General features: G+C 42.8%; 1 protein-coding gene across 3 annotated transcripts in view; it reads left to right on the top strand.

The window, feature by feature from the left end:
- The window catches only part of ERCC6 (ERCC excision repair 6, chromatin remodeling factor), a 103,168-nt gene that overhangs the window by 62,671 nt on the left and 17,432 nt on the right, over positions 1-23,065 (top strand). For all 3 annotated transcript variants that reach the window (XM_049854756.1, XM_049854754.1, XM_049854755.1), the window contains 10 exons: positions 2,202-2,372; positions 3,055-3,231; positions 10,704-10,820; positions 11,186-11,281; positions 18,495-18,710; positions 19,122-19,232; positions 19,870-19,989; positions 20,429-20,523; positions 21,811-21,956; positions 22,043-22,759. In XM_049854756.1, the coding sequence (XP_049710713.1) occupies positions 2,202-2,372; positions 3,055-3,231; positions 10,704-10,820; positions 11,186-11,281; positions 18,495-18,710; positions 19,122-19,232; positions 19,870-19,989; positions 20,429-20,523; positions 21,811-21,956; positions 22,043-22,759 (1,966 nt within the window). The remainder of the gene's footprint in view (positions 1-2,201; positions 2,373-3,054; positions 3,232-10,703; positions 10,821-11,185; positions 11,282-18,494; positions 18,711-19,121; positions 19,233-19,869; positions 19,990-20,428; positions 20,524-21,810; positions 21,957-22,042; positions 22,760-23,065) is intronic.

The raw sequence follows: 23,065 nt of genomic DNA, 5'->3' as shown, positions 1-23,065 counted from the left end.
CTCGTAGGATATACAGGAAGTCCCCAACTTAGAACGGAATTCCGTCGACACTGTTGCAAGTCAGTTCTGATATAAATCAAACACCTCTTTTTTTTTTTTTTTTTTTTAACTTATTCATTATTATTGCCTTTTATTACCAGTACCTTTATAAATCCCATCTTTTTGTCTTTGGGGGCTGGAAACATTACGTATAAACTTGCAAATATGTTTTAATATATACTTACATACATATTACTGATGATTCCCACCCATTGCCATTGAGTTGATTAAGACTCACAGCCACCTACCCTGTAGGACAGGGTAGAACGCCCCTGTAGGGCTTCCAAGGCTGTAAATCTTTATGGAAGCAGACTGTCACATCTTTCTTCTATGGAGTGACTGGCGGGTCTGAACCGCTGACCTTTCATTTAACCACTGTGCCACCAGGACTCCATTACTAAAGATAAAATATACCCCCCCCCCGCAAAAAAAAACAATTGTAAGTGCGTTTTAAAATAGCTCGAATATGTCCTGAGTCGGGGACTACCTCTGGAGCGCTCAGGGCTGTGAACCACCACAGTGTGCTGTTCTGCGGGGTGCCGTTTCCGCTTACGGCATCCTGCATCCTCCTTTTCAGTCCATGTAAAGCTATCTTGGTCTTTTAATGACTCCACTGCCCCATTGTCTGGATATAATCAGTTGCCGTCAAGGTAATTCTAACTGGTGGCAGCCCCATGTGTGTCAGAATAGAACAGTGCTCCATAGGGTTTTCAGTGGCTGTTTTTTTGGAAGTAGATCGCCAGACCTTTGCTCTGAGGTATCTCTGGGTGTTCTGTTAGCCAAGAACGTTAACTCTCTGCACCACCAATCTCTAGGCAGTTTACTTTTGAGTCCTGTTGTGTCTGGGGTCACTATGAGTTGGAATCAACTCGACAGCAGTGGGTTTTGTTTTTGGTCATGTCTGGAAGTGGAATTTATATATTTACGTTTCTGTCAAGTATGACTGCTAGTTGGTTAGATACGGAATTCCAGGGGCCACCCTTTTCCCCCCTTAGAATTACGTAAAGATATTCTGTCTTAGTTATCCAGTGCTTCTATAACAGAAATACCACAATTGGGTGGCTTTAACAAACAGAAATTCATTCTCTCACAATTTAGGAGGCTGTAAGTCTGAATTCCGGCACCGGATCTAGGGGAAGGCTTTCTTTCCCTGTCAGCTCTGGGGGAAGCCCTTGTCTCTTTAGCTTCTGTTTTTGGAGATCTCTCTGTGGCTTGGCCTCAGTCTTCTCCTATCTCTGCTTGCTTGTCCTGATTTGCTCTTTTGATATTCTGTAAGAGATTGACTCAAGACACTCCTGTCTCATTAACATTACAAAGACAACCCATTCCCAAATGGGATTGTAACCACAGGCATAGAGGTTAGGGCTTACTAAATTTATTTGAGGGGAACACAGTTCAATCCATAGCATTCCCTTGGCTTTCTGACACTTCTAGTGTTACAGAAAAGATGCCCAGTCCAGGCAGATTCTTTTTCCTCTGTAGGGAACCTTCCTTTTCCTGTTTTGTTCTGACTAGAAGCTATGGCATTTTCTCTTTATTTTTCTGTATCTTTGGACTCAGATATTTAAGTAGGATATGCCTAGGTGTATGTCTTTTTTCCATGTTTCTTCCTGGCACTCTGTGGGGTGTTTTGCTCTATAGACTCAAGTCTGTCCTCATTTTATGGAATTTTTCTTCTATCGTTTAAAAAAAATTACTGCTTCTATATCCTTTCCACTCTGTCCTGGAATTCTAACGCTAAACATCGTTAGAACTCCTAGATTAATCTTCTTGTCCTCTGGGCTTTTCTTTCGTTTTTCTTCTTTTGCTTTAAAATATTAAATCCCTTTCCATTTACCTTGTTTTAAGTTTAATAAGGATGGACACAACGAATGTTTTAGAAAAATAAAAATAGGTAAGTATTTACATGTTGTAACTCTTACTAGTCTTATTCTGAGGTCTCCTACATCAGTGGGTATGTGTTAGTCAGTGTTAACCAGTTGGCGAATTAACTGTAAACTTCCAGTGCTGACAGTGTATAATTATGATTATACGTCTTATGTTCATATTTGTATGTGTTTACAAAATGCTTTGGATTGAATTATGATGAAAAGTCATCACTTTAAGAGTCACGCTTATTTAACTTATTTAAAATTGACTTTATCATTTTATTGTGGTTTTAGGAGAAACTAATTCGAGATATTGCTCGTTATCATGGAATCTTGATCACTTCCTACTCCTACATTCGACTGATGCAGGATGACATTAGCAGGCACGACTGGCATTACGTGATCTTGGATGAAGGACACAAAATTCGAAACCCAAATGCTGCCATTACCCTTGCTTGCAAACAGGTACGGCCTCTTCTAACGGGGATTTCCCGCTGGTTAAACCGTCTGCTTTTAGTAACATAGTGACTGAATCTTGGGCCTTTGCGTTGAAACCCTAGTGGCATAGTGGTTAAGTGCTACGGCTGTTAACCAAGAGGTTGGCAGTTCAGATCCGCCAGGCGCTCCTTGGAAACTCGATGGGGCAGTTCTACTCTGTCCTATAGGGTCGCTAGGAGTCGCAAGCGACTTGAGGGCAGTGGGTTTGGTTTTTTTTGGTTTGGTGCCTTTGCGTAAGAAATTTAAAATACACATTTTTAAAAAATATTAATAATAAATAAAATACACATTGTTGTCATAATGTAAAAAATTCCTTATTATTGCACTTATTTTTTTCACTCTAACTGCTCACATTACTTAATGTCTCTTATCGCAGCCGATTGTTAGAATGTTATCAGATCCAACCCTATTCCTTATTACTCGCCTTGAACATGAAGAAAACGCTTTTCCCCGTTTTTTCATCTGTATGTAATTGAAGAATTATAATTACAGAAATGTCTGTCTTTTGGAGAGGACCAAAGTGACATAAAAACTGAAGTGACACAAATGTGTTCAACAACAGTAGCGTGCAGGAGTGTCTGGGATAGGAACGATGGTTCTCTGCTGAAAGGTGAATTTAATTGTTACGGTATTTTCTTTCCCCACATAGTTCCGCACCCCTCATCGCATCATCTTGTCGGGCTCACCGATGCAGAATAACCTCCGAGAGCTGTGGTCGCTCTTTGACTTTGTCTTCCCGGGAAAGTTAGGAACGTTGCCGGTATTCATGGAGCAGTTCTCTGTCCCCATCACCATGGGGGGGTATTCAAACGCTTCCCCAGTGCAGGTAACTACTAGGCAGGTAATACTTTTGGCATCTGAATATTTAAAATGTTTCTACTAAATAGCCTTGTAGCTGAGTCATCCAGGATCTAAGGGGAATAGTCAGGTTTGTAAACTGGTGTCTGCTAAAATCACAAGGGTTTCCTGATGAGGTTTTTAAAATCATGTAAAATATTCACTTAGAATAAAATATAAAAAATAGAATTAAATGATTTGGTGTTGATTGTTCCTGGAGCTGTCGGAAATTATAAATCAGTAATGAATCAGTCCTGGACAGTATATAGCAGTGCAAATCCGGGTAGTGCATCTTATAAGGTGGTGTGAAGCTTAGAAAGTAGGACACCAGGGAGGACTGGATTCTTCTGGGAACACTTAGGAGCTGTGCATACTTTAACTTGATTCTTGGAAAATGGGCCAAGAGGAGAAAGGGCATTCTGGATGAGGGACAGATGTGACCGCAGCCATGCTCTGTGGCCGTGGGCAGTGACGAGACCACTCCTTTGGGGTGGAGGTGCTTATGGGAGAGCCATGGGAAGGCTGTGGATGCTGCTGACAGAGCTTGGAAGGGAGGCAGAGGCAGAGGCGCTGAGTGAGGAGCCACTGAATGTTTGAGCCGGAGGCGGGGGGTAGCGCTATCCTAGGAGGGTTACTCAGGGTGCAGGGCACGTACAGGAGGGGACCTGCAGGAATTGATGGGGATAAGGGTGATGGGGACTGGGACCTAGACTTGGAGGATGGTCCTGAGAAAGAAGAGGAAGAGAAGAGGCCCAGGTGGCATTTTTTAGGCAGAGCAATCAGGATGTGGAGACCAGTAAAGGAAATTCGGGAGATGGGAGGCTGCTGCAGCAGACCCGTGGCTTTAGGCCCAGGTGACTGGTAGAATGGGTTTGCACCGGAACCGCCATCAGGAGGTGATGCTGATGGGAGGGCAGTTTTGGGCATTTGCACTTCGGATTGGTAGTAGAGTACTAAGAAAGGATGTCTACTAAGCTTGAGGGGGTTCCAGCCATGATGAGGGTGGGGCCTCTGCGAAGCCCCTACTCAGGTGGGGCCTGCACCTGACAGGTTGTGGTCAAGCTAGAAGGGAAGCGTTCCACCTAGAGAAAAGTTCCAATGTTTTGGAAAGTATAATTAGAAAAAGAATCTTAGAAACAGAGATACCGTATGATCCAGCAGTCCCACTCCTAGGAATATATCCTAGAGAAATAAGAGTGGTGAAATGAATGGATGTATACACACTCATGCACTCATGTTTATTGCAACTATGTCCGCAGTAGCAAAAAGATAGAAACGAACTAAGTGCCCATCAGTGGATGAATGGGTAAACAAATTATAGCACATACACACAATGGAATACTACACAACATTAAAGAATAACAATGAATTGCAAAACATCTCACAACATGGACAAACCAGGAGGACATCATGCTGAGTGAAATAAGTCAATCACAGAAGGACAGATATTATATGAGAAAAGGTTTACACACAGAAAGAAACATTCTTTGATGATAACCAGGGATGGGATGGGGAGGAAGGGAAAATCACTAACTGGATCCCAAACCCATTACCATGGAGTCAATTCCAACTCACGGTGACCCTATAGGACAGATCAGAACTGCCTCATACAGTTTCCAAGGAGCACTTGGTGGATTCAAACTGCCAGCCCTTTGGTTAGCAGCTGTAGCTCTTAACCACTACACCACCAGGGTTTCCACTAACTAGATAGTAGGCATGTATTCACTTGGGTGAAGGGATAGGCAATACACAGTAAGGAGGATGGCAGCACAACATGACCAAGGTAAAGGAAGACACTGGGAGGAACACAAGAGTAAAAGGAAACAATGGTAAATACTGTTACATATACAGTCCTGCAATAACAGTAGTAATAAACGATTTATGAGTGGATACATAGGTAGATATGTGAGCTAAATAGGTATAGGAGGACGTATGGGAGTATACCTGCAAGCATATATAGGTTGGGCAGAGGATATTTCTATATACGTTTTTGTATGTTTTACAAATATATCCCTGTATATAATAGAGCACACGGGGCACAGTTATGAAAACTCCTTAGCCATAACCAAACACCTTGAGAGACTGGGATACTGGGCTTGAGGGCTTAGGACCATAGTCTCAGGGGACATCTAGGTCATGTGGCATAACATACTCCATAAAGATAGGGTTCTATATCCTACTTTGGCAAGTAGCGACTGGGGCTTTAAAAGTTTGTTAGTGGCCATCTAAGATACAGCTAGTGGTCTTTTCCCATCTGGAGCAAAGAAGAATGAAGAAAATCAAAGACTCAAAAGAAATAATTAGTCCAGAGGACTAATGGACCACATGAGCCACAGCCTCCACTAGACCAGAACTAAATGGTACCCAGATACCACTACCATTCTCACTGGGATCACAATAGAAGGTCCTGGACAGAGTGGGAGAAAAATACAGAACAAAACTCAAATTAATAAAAAAGAGCAGACTTACTGGACTGATAGAGACTGTTGGAACCCCCAGAACTATGACACTCATCATACCTGGAACTAAACCCACTCCCGGAGATGGCCTTTCAGCCAAACGAGAGACAGGCCCGTAAGTGAACAGTGACACCCATGGGGAACGTGCTCCTCAGAACAATCAACCTCACAAGACCAAAAGGGCGGCATTTGCCCACAAACAAAGCTCAGAAGGCAGGAAGGGGCAGGAAAGATGAGAGGATGGAAACGGGGAACCCAGGGAGGAAGTGGGTAGAGCGTGCGGTCACAGTGAGGGGATTGCAACTGATGTCACGGAACAAAATGTGTACAAATTGTTGAATGGGAAACTAATGTGCTCTGTAAACTTTCACCCAAACCACAATAAAATGTTCAAAAATAATAATAATTTTAGGCCTCTAAAATTAAAGAAGTGGCAACAACTATTCTTAATTAACTTTTTGATTTTTAATTAACTTTGTGAGTAAGGGCCCTCTCTTCCTTCTCTGAGTCCCTGTTGTCTTTCGTTTATAACATTCCTTTTTTTTAAACTTTTTATTTTGAAGTAATTTCAAACTTAACAGAAAGTTGAGAGAATTGTAAAACAAAAAAACTCCCGTGGATTTACCAGTTGTTGGCATTTTGCTAACATTTTGCCACATTTACTTTACCATTCTCCTCTGCCTCTCTATTTTTGTACACAAATTAATGCTAATTTTTTCTCTGAATCATTGGAAAGTTACAGACATCATACCCCTGATTCCTACACATGCTTCAGTGTGTACAATGGTCCCCCCTTATTGGCGGAGGATACGTTCCAAGACCCCTTGTGGATGCCTGAAGGCTCGGCTAGTACTGAGCCGTATATTTACTGTTTTTCCTATCCATACATACCTATGATAAAGTTTAATGTGTAAATTAGGCACAGTGAGAGATTAACAACACTAACTAATAATAAAATGGCACAGTTAAAACAATATTCCACAATAAAAGTTACATGAATGACGGAGTAGGACGGTGTGAGATTTCGTCATGCTACAGACTTGTTTAACGTTTTCGAGCCACAGTTGACCATGGGTAACAAAACCTCAGATAAGAGGGGGAACTATTCTATTTCCTAAGAACAAGGACATTCTCGTACATAACCACAGCCTAAATATCAAAATGAGGACATTTAACACTGTTAAGATTCTGTTACCTAATCTGTAGACATTCAGATTTTGCCAGTTGTTCCAGTAGCTTCCACGTCTCTTTAGTCTCCTTTAATCTGGAATGGTTCCTTTAGTTGTTTTTTTTGCCTTTCATGATCTTGGCATATTTTAAGATGATAGGCCAGTTATTTTGTAGAATATACCTTAATTTGGGTTTGTCTTATGTTTTTCGTGATTAGATTCAGGTTAACTCAGTTCTGGCAGGACTTTCACGGAAGTGATGTGTCTTGGGGCATCAAATTCAGAGGCACATGCTGCCAGTGTGTGCCATGGCTGGTGGTGGTTAACTCTGATTACTTGGGTAAGGTGGTGTTTGCCAGATTTCTAAACTGTGAAGTTACTGTTTTTCCTTTGGAATTAATAAGTAAATTATGGGAAGATACTTAGAGACCATGCAGATATGGTCTGTTTCTTTGTTGAAGTCGTTGTGCCATGAGTCTGTGTCATTACCTTTTTTCCGTTCTAGGTCGTAAGGTCCTTGGGAGCAGAGGTAACATGTCCCACACAGAACCTTTTTTTAAAGTAGGCAATAGACTCATTTCGAAAAACTATGGCTTGTTGCGTGTATTTGCTCCTTTTTGTTTAAGAGCGTGGTTCCCTTGCATTGTTGAATCACAAGAAGGTAGTCATTTGGCAGATATTGTGTCAGGCTGGGGCTAAAAGGAGTCTAGTGAGGGGTGGGCAGTGGGGAGTGTGACAAAGAAAAGATAACTACAGTACAGTTGTCATGGATTTAATTGTGTCCCCCAGAAATATGTGTCAACCTGGTTAAGCCATGATTCCCAGTATTGTGTGATTGTCCACCATTTTGTCATTTGATGAGATTTTCATACATGTTATAAATCCTGTCACTATGATGTTAATAAGATGGATTGGCAGCAGTTATGTTGATGAGGTCTACAAGATTAGATGGCGTCTTAAGCCAGTCTCTCTGAGACATAAAAGAGAAAAGTGAGCAGAGAGACATGGGACCTCATACCACCAAGAAAGCAGTGCTGGGAGCAGAGTACGTCCTTTGGACCCGAAATTCCTGCACTGAGATGCTCCCAGACCAAGGGAAGACTAATGACAAGGACCTTCCTCCAGAGCTGACAGAGAGAGAAAGCCTTCGCCCGGAGCCAGTGCCCTGAGTTCAGACTTCTGGCCTACTGGAGAGAATAAACTTTTCTTTGTTTCAGCCATCCACTTGTGGTATTTCTGTTAATAGCAGCACTAGATGACTAAGACAGCAGTGTAGTGAGGACTTTGATCAGGAGAGCTGCAGTAATCAGAGCTTGTGGGGGTCAAGAAAGATTTTCTGGACAGCAGATGAAGGTGAGGGGGAAGAGTATTACCAGCTAAAAATATGGGTTGCTTCTGGAATTTGTATGTTAACTGTGTGCAGGGAACTTAAGAACTAAAAAGAACCAGAGGAGCCACCTAGTTGAACCTCTTCATTTCATGCTGAAAGTTATTGAGACTTACTTCTTACGAGTCTCGCCTGAGGTTATTCAGCTCTTGAGGAGGCAGAGCTGGGGCTGTACCTACCCCAGCGTGGGCACACTCAACTAGGTGCCAGGTGCACAGCGCGGGGAGGAGGAGTGTTTGGGGGTGATTGTTACAGACATTCAGCTGCATCTGCCATCATGTGTTTTTGACTAACAGACAGACGCAGGAGCCAGGTGGGAATGAAACAAAGGATCAACTTCGTTGCCCTGGTGTCACAGTGGTTATGAGCTCAGCTGCTAACCAAAAGGTTGGCAGTTCAAATCCACCAGCTGCTCCTTGGAAACCCTCTGGGGCAGTTCTACTCTGTCCAGTAGGGTTGCGGGAGAACAAGGGTGAAATAGGGCTTCCTATTTTGTTCCTCAAGGAGCCCTGGTGGTGCAGTGGTTAAAGAGCTCAGCTGCTAAGTGAAAGGTCAGCAGTTTATACCCACTAGCTGCTCTTCGGGACAAAGATGTGGCAGTCTGCTTCCATAAAGATCACAGCCTTGGAAACTATATGGGGCAGTTTTGCTCTGTCCTGTAGGGTCGCTACGAGTCGCAGTCGACTCGGCAGCAGTGGGTATTCTGTTCCTGGAGTCCTTGGGTGGTGGAAACGCTTAACATGATCGGCAGTGACTGGAAGGTTGGCAGTTAATGTCCACCCACAGGCACCTCAGAAGAGAGGACTGGTGATATACTTCTGAAACTTATGGAAAATCAGCCACTGAAAACCGTATGAAGCATAGTTCTCCGCTGCCACACCTGAGGCCAAATGAGTCAGAGTCGTCTGACAGCAGCTGGTTATTCTGTTCTTATTCCTGTTCTTCCCTGCTCCCCCGGCCCACCCTAGTCTGGATCTTAAGATCTTCCTTGGGAGAGTTAGGTGTGGAAAGCAGACCAGCCTCCAGCCACTGGGCTGTGACCGTTTTGAGTTCACCACCATGGTCCAGGAGCAGAGGAGGGAGAGGGCAGAGGAACAGCTCTTCACAGGGTGGACACGCAGGACAGAGCAAGAGCCAAGAGGCCGGCTGCTTGTGAGCACACACCTAGTTTACCCAGCGTCACTGACCAGCTCACTCCTTCTGGAGGAGAGAAATGTTGGCTGGAGTTGGGAGTCTATAGAGAGAGGCAAGAACTTTTTTAACACACTGCATATATTTATAAGAATTTAAACAATATATTTTCTTTTTTGGTAGGGCTGTAATGTTAAATTCTGAAATTTAATAATCTCTGCATTATAAATCATAACATCTGCCTTATCATCTTAAAGGTAATTTTTATCCATGTCTGAATGACACATTTAAGAGGTTACATAATAGCTAAAGGTTGTTGATTTAGTTGAACTTCTTTGTTATTATGTGTTAATTCAAGCAAAACTTTTTTTTTTATTTACGTACACACAACCCACACACATACATGCATACGGACTCAAGTGAGGTGTTCTTGGGATCTTATAAAAATTTTTTTAACATGAATTTTTCTGTATTGTGGCCAAGCTTTTTTTGTTTTTTATTATTTTGCAGCTAATTTTCTTAAACTTTGGGTAGACTTTTTCTTGTTTCATTAAATAGTAATTTACTAAATTGTTAAGCCTATGTAGGTTTTTTTTTTAAGTATCAATAATTTATTGAATTCTTTGTTTGCCTTTAAGTGAATTGCAAAGGGAGTGGTTTTCCTGGGTTGTGGGCCTTTGTACAGTTAAAACCCATCTCATGTGGCCGTGCTCCATTACAGAACCATATGCTTTGTTTTAGGCCAGTGTGACCTTCCATTTCTGGGATCATAGGGATTTTATTGAACTTACTCTCGTCAGTCTCCAGTGGGCAGTAATCTCTGCTTATTATCTGGTGGCTCCCAGTACTGTCCTTTGCCCTGGAGTTAGCTTTTGATCTTCAGTCTTGTAGATTAGCCGTTCCTTTGTAGCTTTTGGAGAATACAAGATTATAAACAGAGATTCATTTTAAAGCATTTTTCCCCTAGAGAGTGGTCAAGAACCAAATGAATCTTTACTTTAGGGCTTAACTATGTAATAATAACTAAAGCAAACAAGAAGAGAAATAAGGCACAAAAATTACCAGTTTTCCATTTTGTTGTTCTGTTTTGTTTTGGTTAACGTGAGGAATCTCTTTACTAATGATAATAACATGAAAGCTACCACCCATTGGAGCGTATGGAACTTATGCTGGCTCTTCCAGCTGTGTCAACCAATTTTCTACAACCTTTGGTCTTTTTTTTTTTTTTTTTTAAGCAGTGGAAATCAGCTGGAAGGTAAGAACAAATGTATTACTAAAACAGGGATTTTTTTTTCCCCTTATTCTCTTATTAAAGGTTAAAACTGCATATAAGTGTGCATGTGTCTTACGAGATACCATAAATCCATACCTGCTGCGGAGAATGAAGTCAGATGTCAAAATGAGCCTTTCTTTACCAGATAAAAATGAACAGGTCAGTAAATCCAGGAGTTAACAAAAATTCTTAAAGCACAGGCGTACCTGCTCGTTCATTCTGATTTTCACCTGTGTGACAAGGTTAAGGAGTGTGGTCACAGTTCTGCGAGGCTGTGGCCCCTGGTCAGGTGTGTGGAAGTGGCTGTGGTGAGGGCCTTTGAGAAATGGAGAGGGCTGGTGAGGGGAGTGGCCTTGTCTCTGTTCAGCTATAAAACGTATAACCAGTTTTGGTTTTGTTTTTTTTAATTATAGGCACATTGTTAAAATTGCAAACAACGTGCTTTTTTGATGAGGACTTTTTTTTTGCTATTTTAATCAGAAATTTTTTTGGAAATTATAGTTTGTTTGTTTTTCCCCCCGTAGGTTTTATTTTGCCGTCTCACAGATGAACAGCATGAAGTCTATCAGAATTTCATTGATTCCAAAGAAGTTTACAGGATTCTTAACGGAGAGATGCAGGTCAGCCAAAGAGCAGATTCCGGCCATCTGAAGATGTGAATTGTGCTCCAAGAGAAGTGGTTAGGAGAGGAAGCTAACCTTTAAGTACCTTGAATGTTCTAGGCTTTTCATATAATGTTATCTCAGTTCATTCACCGGCAGTTCGTGTAATAGATATCAAGCCACAGCTTGAAAACATTAAGGTTCAGAGACGTTATGTAACTGGTCCCAGGTTGCACAGTGAATAAGCTGTGGAGCTAGAATTCAGACTTAAGTTTGACTGTGAAGCCCATGTATTTTTTCTTACTCCAGAAGTTTCTTATTTGATAAATGAGTAGGCATTGGGTATGTCGTTGGGTTTTCACAGAAATTATGACCAAAATTATATATTCCGGGGAGATTTATAACTTTCATCAGCTTCTTAAAGGAACTGCATATCCCAGTAAAAGTTTTTGAACCACTATGATATTAGAAACCAGATATAATCTCTAGTTCTAATATCACCAGTGTGGAATGAGGGATGATGTGGTATTTTCAGTCGCCTCATATGCATGCAAAAGCTGGGCAATGAATAAGGAAGACCAAAGAAGGATTGATGCATTGAAGTACAGTGTTGGTCAAAAATATTGAGTATACCGTGGACTGCCAAAAGTATGAACAAATCCGTCTTGGAAGAAGTACAGCCCGAATGCTCTTAGAAGCAAGGATGGCAAGACTTTGTCTCATGTACTTTGACAAAACCAGAGGGTCAGTGAAAGAGAGGAAAACCCTCAGTGAGATGGATTGACACAGTGGCTACAGCAGTGAGCTTAAACATAGCAGCAATTGTGAGGATGGTGCTGGACCGGGCAGTGTTTCATTTTGTTGTACATGGGGTTGCTATGAGTTGGAACCGACTCAACGGCACCTAACAGCAACAACAACAATATCCCCAAATCGCACTGACCCAGCGTGTAAAAGGAATTCCTGTATGGTCCCTCTTTCTGATACTGAGAAAGCTTGCTTTCTATTGCCCAGAATTCAGAAGTTACTAGGTAGTATCCTCTCGGAAAAGCCCCATTGTAAAAATAATAGGGAGTGTAATAGAATTTGGCTTTCTAGAACACTTTTCCTACACCACAGTATCCCAAAGCACTGTAAATAAGAATGAGTTGGTTGGAATACAGTCATCCCTTGGTGTCCGTGGGGGATTGGTTCCAGGAGCGCCCGCGAATGCCAAAATCCGTGGATACTCAAGTCCCTTATATACAATGGCGTAGTGTTTGCATGTAACCTATGCACATCCTCCTGTGTACTTTAAGTCGTCTCTGAATTACAGTACCTGACACACCATAAATGCCGTGTAGATGTTCATTATACAGCACCATACCGTTCCAGGAACAGTGGCAAGACACAAGGCAAACAATGCGGAAACAAGAAGTGCTGGAGAGAGACTGAGGGTCTGTGAGATGGTGGGAGGCTACAGCAGTACCTGACACACCATAAATGCTGTGTAGATGTTTGTTATAGAGCACCATCCCGTTCCAGGAACAATGGCAAGACACAAGGCAAACAATGCGGAAACAAGGAGTGCTGGAGAGAGACTGAGGGTCTGTGAGATGGTGGGAGGCTACAGCAGGGGATGCTGACACATCCCTTCATTCACTTGGATTCAGCATGGTGCTCACTGCACGGCAAATTCGTTTTGCTTTTTTGAACTTTTTTTTTTCCTGAATAATTTTGATCCACAGTGGTTGAATCCACAGGTGCAGATGCAGAGAGCTGACTGTACACAGAGGACCTAAGTCTTGTGGGCGGGGCCAAGGCTGTCTGCTGGAACCTGGGCATTAGTTTTACACAGATGCATGTGCTGGCCACTAGGTCAGGGACTCTGTTACCCTCTTGAAATACTTCAGTGAGAACCTTAACTTAATCTGGAGCCCTTCCAGAAGTAAGAGACATGGTTCAGTTTCCACACCCCACGCTGTGTGGTCTAGTGGAAGGACATCACTAACGGGTTAGTGAGTCCTGCGGGGATTGGTGATCCTGTACAGGATATAGGGAAAACAGCCCTGCACTCTTGGGGTTAGCAGGTACATGAGGAAGAATTATTTTTATAAAATTTTCTGTAGGTAAATGACAGCATTATAGCTGTTGGCAGTACTCAGTAATACCTGTGGGTGTAGTCTGTTCAGTAAGTATGTTGTTGTTGTTAGGTGCCGTTGAGTCGATTCCGACTCATAGCAACCCTGTGCACAACAGAACAAAACACTGCCCGGCCCTGCGCCATCCTTACATCCTTACGCGTGAGCTCATTGTTGCAGCCACTGTGTCCAATCCAGCTCGTTGAGGGTCTTCCTCTTTTCCACTGACCTGGTACTCTGCCAAGCATGATGTCCTTCTCCAGGGACTGATCCCTCCTGACAACCTGTCCAAAGTATGTAAGACACAGTCTCGCCATACTTGCCTGAGGAGCATTCTGGCCGCACTTCTTCCAAGACAGATTTGTTCCTTCTTTTGGCAGTCCATGGTATATTCAATATTGTTTGCTAGCACCACAATTGAAAGGCGTCAACTCTTCATCGGTCTTCCTTATTCATCGTCCAGCTTTCACATGCATATGATGTGATTGAAAATACCATAGCTTGGGTCAGGCGCACCTTAGTCTTCAGGGTGACATCTTTGCTCTTCAACACTTTGAAGAGGTCCTTTGCAGCAGATTTACCCAATGCAATGCATCGTTTGATTTCTTGACTACTGCTTCCATGGCTGTTGATTGTGGATCCAAGTAAAATGAAATCCTTGACAATTTCAGTCTTCTCTCCATTTATCATGATGTTGCTCATTGGTCCAGTTGTGAGGATTTTTGTTTTCTTTATGTTGAGATGTAATCCATACTGAAGGCTGTGGTCTTTCATCTTCATTAGTAAGTGCTTCAAGTCCTCTTCACTATCAGCAAGCAAGATTGTGTCATCTGCATAACGCAGGTTGTTAACGAGTCTTCCTCCAATCCTGATGCCCTGTTCTTCTTCATATAGTCCCAGCTTCTCGTATTATTTGTTCAGCATACAGATTAAATAGGTATGGTGAAAGAATACAACCCTGACGCACACCTTTCCTGACTTTAAACCAATCAGTATCCCCTTGTTCTGTCCGAACAACTGCCTCTTGATTTCAGTGAAAGTTCCTCATGAGCACAATTAAATGTTCTGGAATTCCCATTTTTTGCAGCGTTATCCATAGTTTGTTGTGATCCACACAGTCTAATGCCTTTGCATAGTCAATAAAACACAGGTAAACATCCTTCTGGTATTCTCTGCCTTCAGCCGGGATCCATCTGACATCAGCAGTGAGATCCCTGGTTCCACATCCTCTTTGGAAACCAGCTTGAATTTCTGGCAGTTCCCTGTCGATATACTGCTGCAGCCGTTTTTGAATGACCTTCAGCAAAATTTTGCTTGAGTGTGGTATTGATGATATTGTTCTATAATTTCCACATTCGGTTGGATCACTTTTCTTGGGAATAGGCATAAATATGGATCTCTTTCAGTGAGTTGACCAGGAAGCTGTCTTCCATATTTCTTGGCAAAGACGAGTGAGCACTCCAGTGCTGCATCTGTTTGTTGAAACATCTCAATTGATATTCCATCAATTCCTGGAGCCTTGTTTTTCGCCAATGCCTTCAGAGCAGCTTGGACTTCTTCCTTCAGTACCATTGGTTCCTGATCATATGTCACCTCTTGAAATGGTTGAACATAGACTAATTCTTTTTGGTATAATGACTCTGTGTATTCCTTCCATCTTCTTCTGATGCTTCCTGTGTTGTTTAATATTTTCCCCATGGAGTCCTTCACTATTGCAACTCGAGGCTTGAATTTTTTCTTCAGTTCTTTCAGCTTGAGAAACGCCAAGCGTGTTCTTCCCTTTTGGTTTTCCATCTCCAGCTCTTTGCACATGTCATTATAATACTTTACTTTGTCTTCTCGAGAGGCCCTTTGAAATCTTCCGTTCAGCTCTTTCACTTCATCAATTCTTCCTTTTGCTTTAGCTGCTCGGCGCTCAAGAGCAAGTTTCAGAGTCTCCTCTAACATCGATCTTGGTCTTTTCTTTCTTTCCTGTCTTTTCAGTGACCTCTTGCTTTCTTCATGGATGATGTCCTTGATGTCATTCCACAACTCGTCTGGTCTTCAGTCAGTAGTGTTCAATGTGTCAAATCTATTCTTGAGGTGGTCCCTAAATTCAGGTGGGATATACTCAAGGTCATATTCTGGCTCTCCTGGGCTTGCTCGGATTTTCTTCAGTTTTACCTTGAACTTGCATATGAGCAATTGATGGTCTGTTCCACAGTCGGCCTGTGGCCTTGTTCTGACTTACGATATTGAGCTTTTCCATCATCTCTTTCCACAGATGTAGTCAATTTGATTTCTGTGTGTTCCATCTGGCGAGGTCCATGTGTATAGTCACCGTTTATGTTGGTGCAAGGAGGTATTTGCAATGAAGAAGTCGTTTGTCTTGCAAAATTCTATCATTTGATCTCCGGCATTGTTTCTGTCACCAAGGCCATATTTTCCAACTACTGATCCTTCTTCTTTGTTTCCAACTTTTGCATTCCAATCGCCAGTAATTATCAATGCATCTTGATTGCATATTCGATCAATTTCAGACTGCAGCCGCTGATAAAAATCTTCTATTTCTTCATCTTTGGCCCTAGTGGTTGGTGGGTAAATTTGAATAACAGTTATATTAACTGGTCTTCCTTTTAGGTGTATGGATATTATCCTATCACTGACAGCATTGTACTTCAGGATAGATCTTGAAGTGTTCTTTTTGACAATGAATGCAACACCATTCCTCTTTGAGTTGTCATTCCCAGCATAGTAGACTATATGATTGTCCAATTCAGAGTGGCCAATACCAGTCCATTTCAGCTTACTAATGCCTAGGATATCAATGTTTATGTGTTCCATTTCATTTTTGACGTTTTCCAATTTTCCTGGATTCATACTTTGTACATTCCAGGTTCTGATTATTAATGGGTGTTTGCAGCTATTTCTTCTCATTTTGAGTCGTGCCACATCAGCAAATGAAGGTCCAGAAAGCGTTACTCCATCCACATCATTAAGGTCAGCTCTACTTTGAGGAGGCAGCTCCTCACCAGTCATCTTTTGAGTGCCTTCCAACCTGGGGGGCTCATCTTCCAGCTGTCTTTCAGACAGTGTTCCGCTGCTATTCATAAGGTTTTCACTGGCTAGTGGTTTTCAGAAGTAGACTGCCGGGTCCTTCTTCCTAGTCTGTCTTAGTCTGGAAGTTCAGCTGAAACCTGTCCTTCATGGGTGACCCTGCTGGTATCTGAATATTGGTGGCATAGCTTCCAGCATCAAAGCAACACACAGGCCTCCACAGTACGACAAACTGACAGGCACGTATGGTAATGCAGCCAGGCTCTCCTTGCTGTCGTCGAGGTAGAATTGTTTCTGAGAGATCCTTTCAGAATTGGCCTTTGAAGTGCAGTCTGCTGTGGATAGGTCCTTCTGTCAGCGGGCTCATCCTCACGTGTTCTTTAAGGTTGGTCCTGTGGCCCAGGATCATTTGTCCCCCCTGGGGGCAGTGCACCATGTCCTCTGCACACTGTCTGCCTTACGTGCTTTCAGGTGGACAAAGGGATGAATGGTGACACTTCTGTAGAATCTGGATGCTTTTTTTCCCCAGATTAAGTAATTTCCGTTCTTTTAACCATCTCTCACTATTTTGTCTGTCATTGGTATCTCTGGGAGGTTCGTAAACAATGGCATCTGTTCATCTCTCCGAAATCTGTCACCCCTTAATTTCTTCATGTGCCTCAGAGTTGGGAAGCTTAGATGGATCTAGGTCAGCACTGTCCAATAGATGCTGAATGGAAGCCACACAGGTAACTTTATGTTTTTTGGTAATCATGTTAAAAAAGGTAAAATGACAACAGGTGAAATTAATTTTGATAAAGTATTTTATTTAACCCAATATAATCAAAATATCAATTTATTATGTAATCAAAATAAAAAATTATTAATGAAATATTTTTTAAAATGCTTGTACTAAGTCCTTCAAAGTGGGACTGTATTTTGCATTTACAGTGAGCACTTCTCAGTTTGGGCTAGCCACAGTTCATGGGGCTCCATTGCCCTGTGGTGGTGGGCACTGTACTGATAGGACTAGCCACAGTTCATGGGCTCCGTTGCCCTGTGGTGGTGGGCACTGTACTGATAGGACTAGCCATAGTTCACGGGCTCCTTCACCCTGTGGTGATGGGCACCATACAAATAGGACTAGCCACAGTTCACAGGCTCCGTCGCCCTGTGGTGGTAGGCACTGTACTGATAGGACTAGCCACGGTTCATGGGCTCCGTTGCCCTGTAGTGGTGGGCACTATACTGAACAGCACAGGCCAAGAGGAGGAAAAGCAACTTAGAGATGGCTGGATGGGGAGTTTGACGTGCTCCTGACGTATTCAGATCCTTTATTGTTAACTGTGGTTTACCACTTAAAACTAGCAAACCCTTTGATGATTGGCTTAATCTGTGATTTATGTTCCTGCTTGAGCTTTACTGGTGGCTTGGTTTGAGCCGTCCTCTGAAAGCTGTGAAAGAGCCTTTGGTTAAAGTTTCCCTCATGCCCTGCTGGGGCTGGCACCACGCCTGGCCTCCTGTGCCCTTCTGCTGTTGACGCCATCCTCCACAGCATTCCCATTATTGCATTTTTCGTGCAAATACGTTTTCTGATGTAATAAAAGCATAAAGCTAAATGACACTTCAGTCTCTGACTTATATACTAAGCTACAGAACTTGTAGTGAGGTACTTGAGAATGTAATATTAAGTGTGTTTGATGAAGTTACATGACTGATGTCTCCAAATCTAACTTGGTGTATTTTTGATGTATGATGTGTGAAAGATGAGTCAGTTTTTTATATCAAATTTATAATGGTATGAACTGCATAACCTTTTTTCTAGTGAGGAAAAATAAATTTTCAGCATTCGAGTATGGCCCCTATAGACATGCTTGGTCCAAAAGAATTCTTTTTCCAGAGAACTTGTCCTGATGGGAAAAGAAAGTGGAGGTTGATCTCTTCCAACTCTTAGTATGCTGTGATTGGGGCATCAGCTGAGAAGCTGGTGAAGACTTATCTTGTGTTACACATTGACCAGCCTCCTTCCCTTCCTTCCTAAGTGAATACTGCCTGACACGGGGTAATCTGAGTTCATGTGTTCTTTTACACCATAGATTTTCTCTGGACTTGTAGCCCTAAGGAAAATATGCAACCACCCAGATCTGTTTTCTGGGGGTCCCAGGCATCTCACAGGCCTTCCGGATGGTGAATCAGAGGAAGATCAGTTTGGGTACTGGAAACGCTCTGGGAAAATGATAGTCGTTGAGTCCTTGTTGAAAATATGGCACAAGCAGGGCCAGCGAGTATTGCTGTTTTCTCAGTCAAGACAGGTGAGTGAACAGACGTCATACAAGGAACGAGTCGGTTCTTTATAACTTATATCTCTTAATTCTAAAGATGGGTGGCAGCCTGCAAATCTCTTTGGGAGCTCAGATTGTTCTCTAGAGATGGTCCCAGAAGTTGGTTTCTTAAAGATTAACCATGTGATGGTTAGTGGGCAGGTCAGTTTGGACCAGAACAAAATCAATGCCAGATTATTCACAGAACTTGGAAGAATTAACAGTAGGGAAATACCAGCTATACTCTTATACCAGTTATCTTTATCTGCCTTAAAGCAAGAAACCCCTTAGAACTGAAGTTGTTCTGGTGAAGGTGTGACTCTGTTGACGCAAATGTAGAAGCAGTCTCTGGGGCTGTTTATGGGATTCGTAAACTCTTCTCTCTCATTCCACCCCAAACAGATGCTGGACATACTTGAAGTATTCCTAAGAGCCCGAAAGTATTCCTACCTCAAGATGGACGGTACCACTACAATAGCTTCAAGACAACCGCTGATTACACGGTACAATGAGGTAACGAGTAAATGTGAAGCCAAATAATGCTGCTCCGCCCAGAGGGGTCATCCCTGAGGGGCACACAGTTAACGTCTGCTGCTGTAACCGAAAGAGCGGAAGCCCAAGTCCACACAGACGCCTCAAAAGGAAGGCCTGGCAGTCAACTTCCAAAAAACTAGCCGTTGAAAACCCTGTGGAGCACAGTTCTACTCTGACACACGTGGGGTTGCCATGAGTCGGGGTTGACTCACCGGCGTGTTTTTTTTAGTGCAGAGGAAAAGGAATGAGAGCGTTCACACCAAACTGAGTGGTGTTTATACCTGCGATTCAACAGGCCATGAAAGGGATTTTTTGCTTTTAACTCTGTCCATTTCTGAATCTTCTGGACTATTGGGCATGTGGGTGTGCACGTGAGCATATGCATATTTAAGCAGAGAATGTGTATTCCTTCTTTAAAACCAAATTTTTAAGTATTGATAAGATTAGTGACACTGGAAGAGAGGGCTGTGAGATGGGATCTTGATTCTCCAGAGCTCTCTAGTGTAACTGATCCCTTATACTGGGAGGACTACCGTGCTTAGAATAGGTGAACCCAGAGGCCAGGAGCTGTCGCGTGTCCTCAGTGTGCATACCGCGTGTCGTGTCTTACCTCTAGGACACATCCATATTCGTGTTTCTTCTGACCACACGCGTGGGCGGCATAGGAGTCAACCTGACGGGAGCAAACAGAGTCATCATCTATGACCCCGACTGGAATCCAAGCACAGACACACAGGTATGTTTGTTTGTTAGTGTACCGGTAGAAATAGGATTTAACTGATAGCGCTTGATTGTCTTTTGATGTTCTAGTTAGCTTCAGCACACGGCTTGTGTCTTTGGTTTTTTTCCTAGTCTTCATTGTGATGAAAAGCACCCTCCAGAATCACAGAGAGACTTCAGCAGTTTATCCATAGCATTCATTGCTAGATTTGGGGTAAAAAGGGAATATGTGAAGTTACAAACACCCGTTTTTTTTCAAGTGAAGATGTCTCGGTCCTACCTTTGTTGCCTGGCTGATAGCCTACTTAATAGACTCCTTCGATGTGCTCAGCCTCATTAGCCAAAATTCTAACTTTGAGAGTGAAAGGAATCCCCTGGCTCATCGTTGTTCCGCTCAGTCCTTTCAGTCCTGCTCTGTGGAAGGGCGTTTGCTGAGCTGTGTCTCTTTGCTGTAGGCCCGGGAGCGAGCATGGAGAATAGGCCAGAAGAAGCAGGTGACTGTGTACAGGCTTCTAACTGCAGGCACCATTGAAGAGAAGATTTACCACCGGTCAGTACTCACCTCTGCTCTCCTGGCTGCAGCACGTGGAGGATATGGAAATTAGGCCACCAGGGCTTTGAGCCAGGGATTTTTTAGAAGTGTTTTTGTTCAAGTGTTGAACCGAAGTATCTTAGAGCAATAGTTGATATAACGTAAGGGATGTGAGTTCTTTTTTTTTTTTCCTTTAAATAAGCTTAGGTGGCTTTTGTGTGTTTTTTTTTTTTTAATTTCTTCAAACTTGATCATTTTTACCTTAAACTTTGAGGACCACTTACGTGTAAACTTGATATTGTTATTTGAGAGAAACGTTCCTACCTAGTATAGCATGCGTCCTTTTTCAGAAAATGTCTTAAAGTGACAAACTTGAAATGCTGATGTGTTGGTATTTTCACATGTGGTATACTTGATGTGTGTGCCCTGGCGGTTCCACTGTCCCTTGGAGAGAGGCTGACCAGGTGGCACCCCTATTTGTTGCCCCGGCTCCCTGTGTAATGACTAGGGCATTTTAGACAACGGTAAGTTCAGCAGTAAAGTCAAGATACTGCTAGCTTCTCACCCTCCCCCACAAAGATTTTATTTTGGGGCTCTACCTCAGCTCCTCACCTGGGGGACCTGGGGGTGCAATCCACACATGCAGCCAAGCCACTCCTGGAATGATGCATGTTCTTCGAGGACCCTTGTTGAGAGAGGGCTGGAGACAAGTTGAGTCATGTTGAGAGAAGAGCATCCTCTTAGAGATCCATGCTTTAGCCTGAAGAATAAGCAACTGGGAGGGGCTGGGCTGCTCTGTGGAGGTATCTGTGCAAGACCGATGATGGTGTGGTGCCTCCGCACAGAGGCTGGCTCAGCAGGGGGAGCTGGGTCATAGGGAAATCTTCGAAAGCACAGGGAATAGTTTCCTGAGCCCATCATAAGGTGTTCCCAAGTAGGGCTGGGCAGGGGGCCCCAGGTCCCCAAGTCAGGGGGACTCAGCCCTTCCAGCTCAGAGGCTGAGAGTCATGTGAGTGCTGTGTAAAACGGTGCTTCTTGAAATGTGGTGACTCTTGGAGATTGAAAACGCTCATTGGATGTAAATAAGGTGTTATTGCCCATTTAAATTCTCTAACTTTGCATTACCAACCCACCTGAAGTACTGTGTAATTCCTGAATTGTGATTTTTAAAGGCTAAAAGTTTGGGGGATTATTTAGACATTTATGCACCTGCAGTTAACATATTTCTTCTATATTGTTTTATAACTCAGATTTTGGGGTAGAGCTAAACATTGTTTAATACCAGTTTATTTTTTATCTTTTTAGTCAAATCTTCAAGCAATTTTTAACCAATAGAGTGCTAAAAGATCCCAAACAAAGGCGATTTTTCAAATCCAACGACCTTTATGAGCTGTTCACCCTGACCAGCCCTGACCCATCCCAGAGCACTGAGACAAGTGCTATTTTTGCAGGTATTACATAAAATCACTTAATTTAAAGCCATAAACCTTACAGCTTTGCAAGAGAAAACCATTAACTGTGTTCTTCCCCTTTAAAGGAACTGGTTCAGATGTTCAGACACCCAAACGCCATTTAAAAAGAAAAATGCCACCGGCCTTTGGGATAGACCGTGACGTTCCGAAATGTCAAAGATTTCCAGATTCTAATATATCTGCAAATGATGCCACGTCACCTGAAGAAAAACCTAAGTCTGTAGAAGCGGAAGCACATGCGGCAACTTCTAAGTACGGCGATCCTGTGAAAGGTGACCCTCAAACAGGCAATGCTCTAACTAGCTGCGATTCACTTTTAGAAGAGAAATATTTGCAGGTAGATACAGTTCCCAGACTCGAGGAGCCATTGATGGTTAGTGGAAACAGGGAATGTTCAGATTCTCCAAGAGTCAGTAAAACATGTGGGACACGTGCTGAGGAAAGCACTGGTGAACAGCAAGGTCTGCCCCGTACCGGAGAAAGCCGCCAGGTTCAGACAGAGCCTCTTGCGGAGAACGGACAAGTGGGGAATCATTTTTATAAGCACAAGTCAAAAACAAAACATCACGATGTGGTAGAAGAGGAGACCCTGGAGAAAAGTCTGAGACGGGAGGAGAAGCCTAAGCGCTCTAAGCATTGCAGAGACGCCAAGTTTGAAGGAACTCGAATTCCACACTTGGTGAAGAAAAGGCAGTACCAGAAGCAAGACATTGCAAACGAGAGTGAGGTGAAGGACCGGAACAATGATGATTATGTTTTGGAAAAGCTTTTCAAAAAAGCAGGTAATCCTTTTGATGCATTTTCCATAGGTGAGCTAGAAATAGAGCGAGTATTTCTAGAAGTTGCTGCCTTTAATGATGGTAGAGTGGGCTCTAAACCTAAAACAGTTTTCCTTTTAAAATTCCTATTTTAGATGCATTGGCATTTTGAAAATTCCAAAAGCCCTCTTTTCTGAAGACTTAGAGGAGAATTTGAAACTTAAAACAGTAGTGCTTATAACTGCTGATAGGGGAGCTACAGGCTTTAAACTGATCTGTATTACCTCAATGTCAATAGCCAGTTTCTCTACATGCCATTTTAACAAAAAT

The sequence above is a fragment of the Elephas maximus genome, chromosome 16, assembly GCF_024166365.1.
Source record: "Elephas maximus indicus isolate mEleMax1 chromosome 16, mEleMax1 primary haplotype, whole genome shotgun sequence".
Classification (NCBI taxonomy): Eukaryota; Metazoa; Chordata; class Mammalia; order Proboscidea; family Elephantidae; genus Elephas; species Elephas maximus.
The sequence above is the reverse complement of the archived record's forward strand: the minus strand, read 5'-3'. Positions and strand labels throughout refer to the sequence as shown.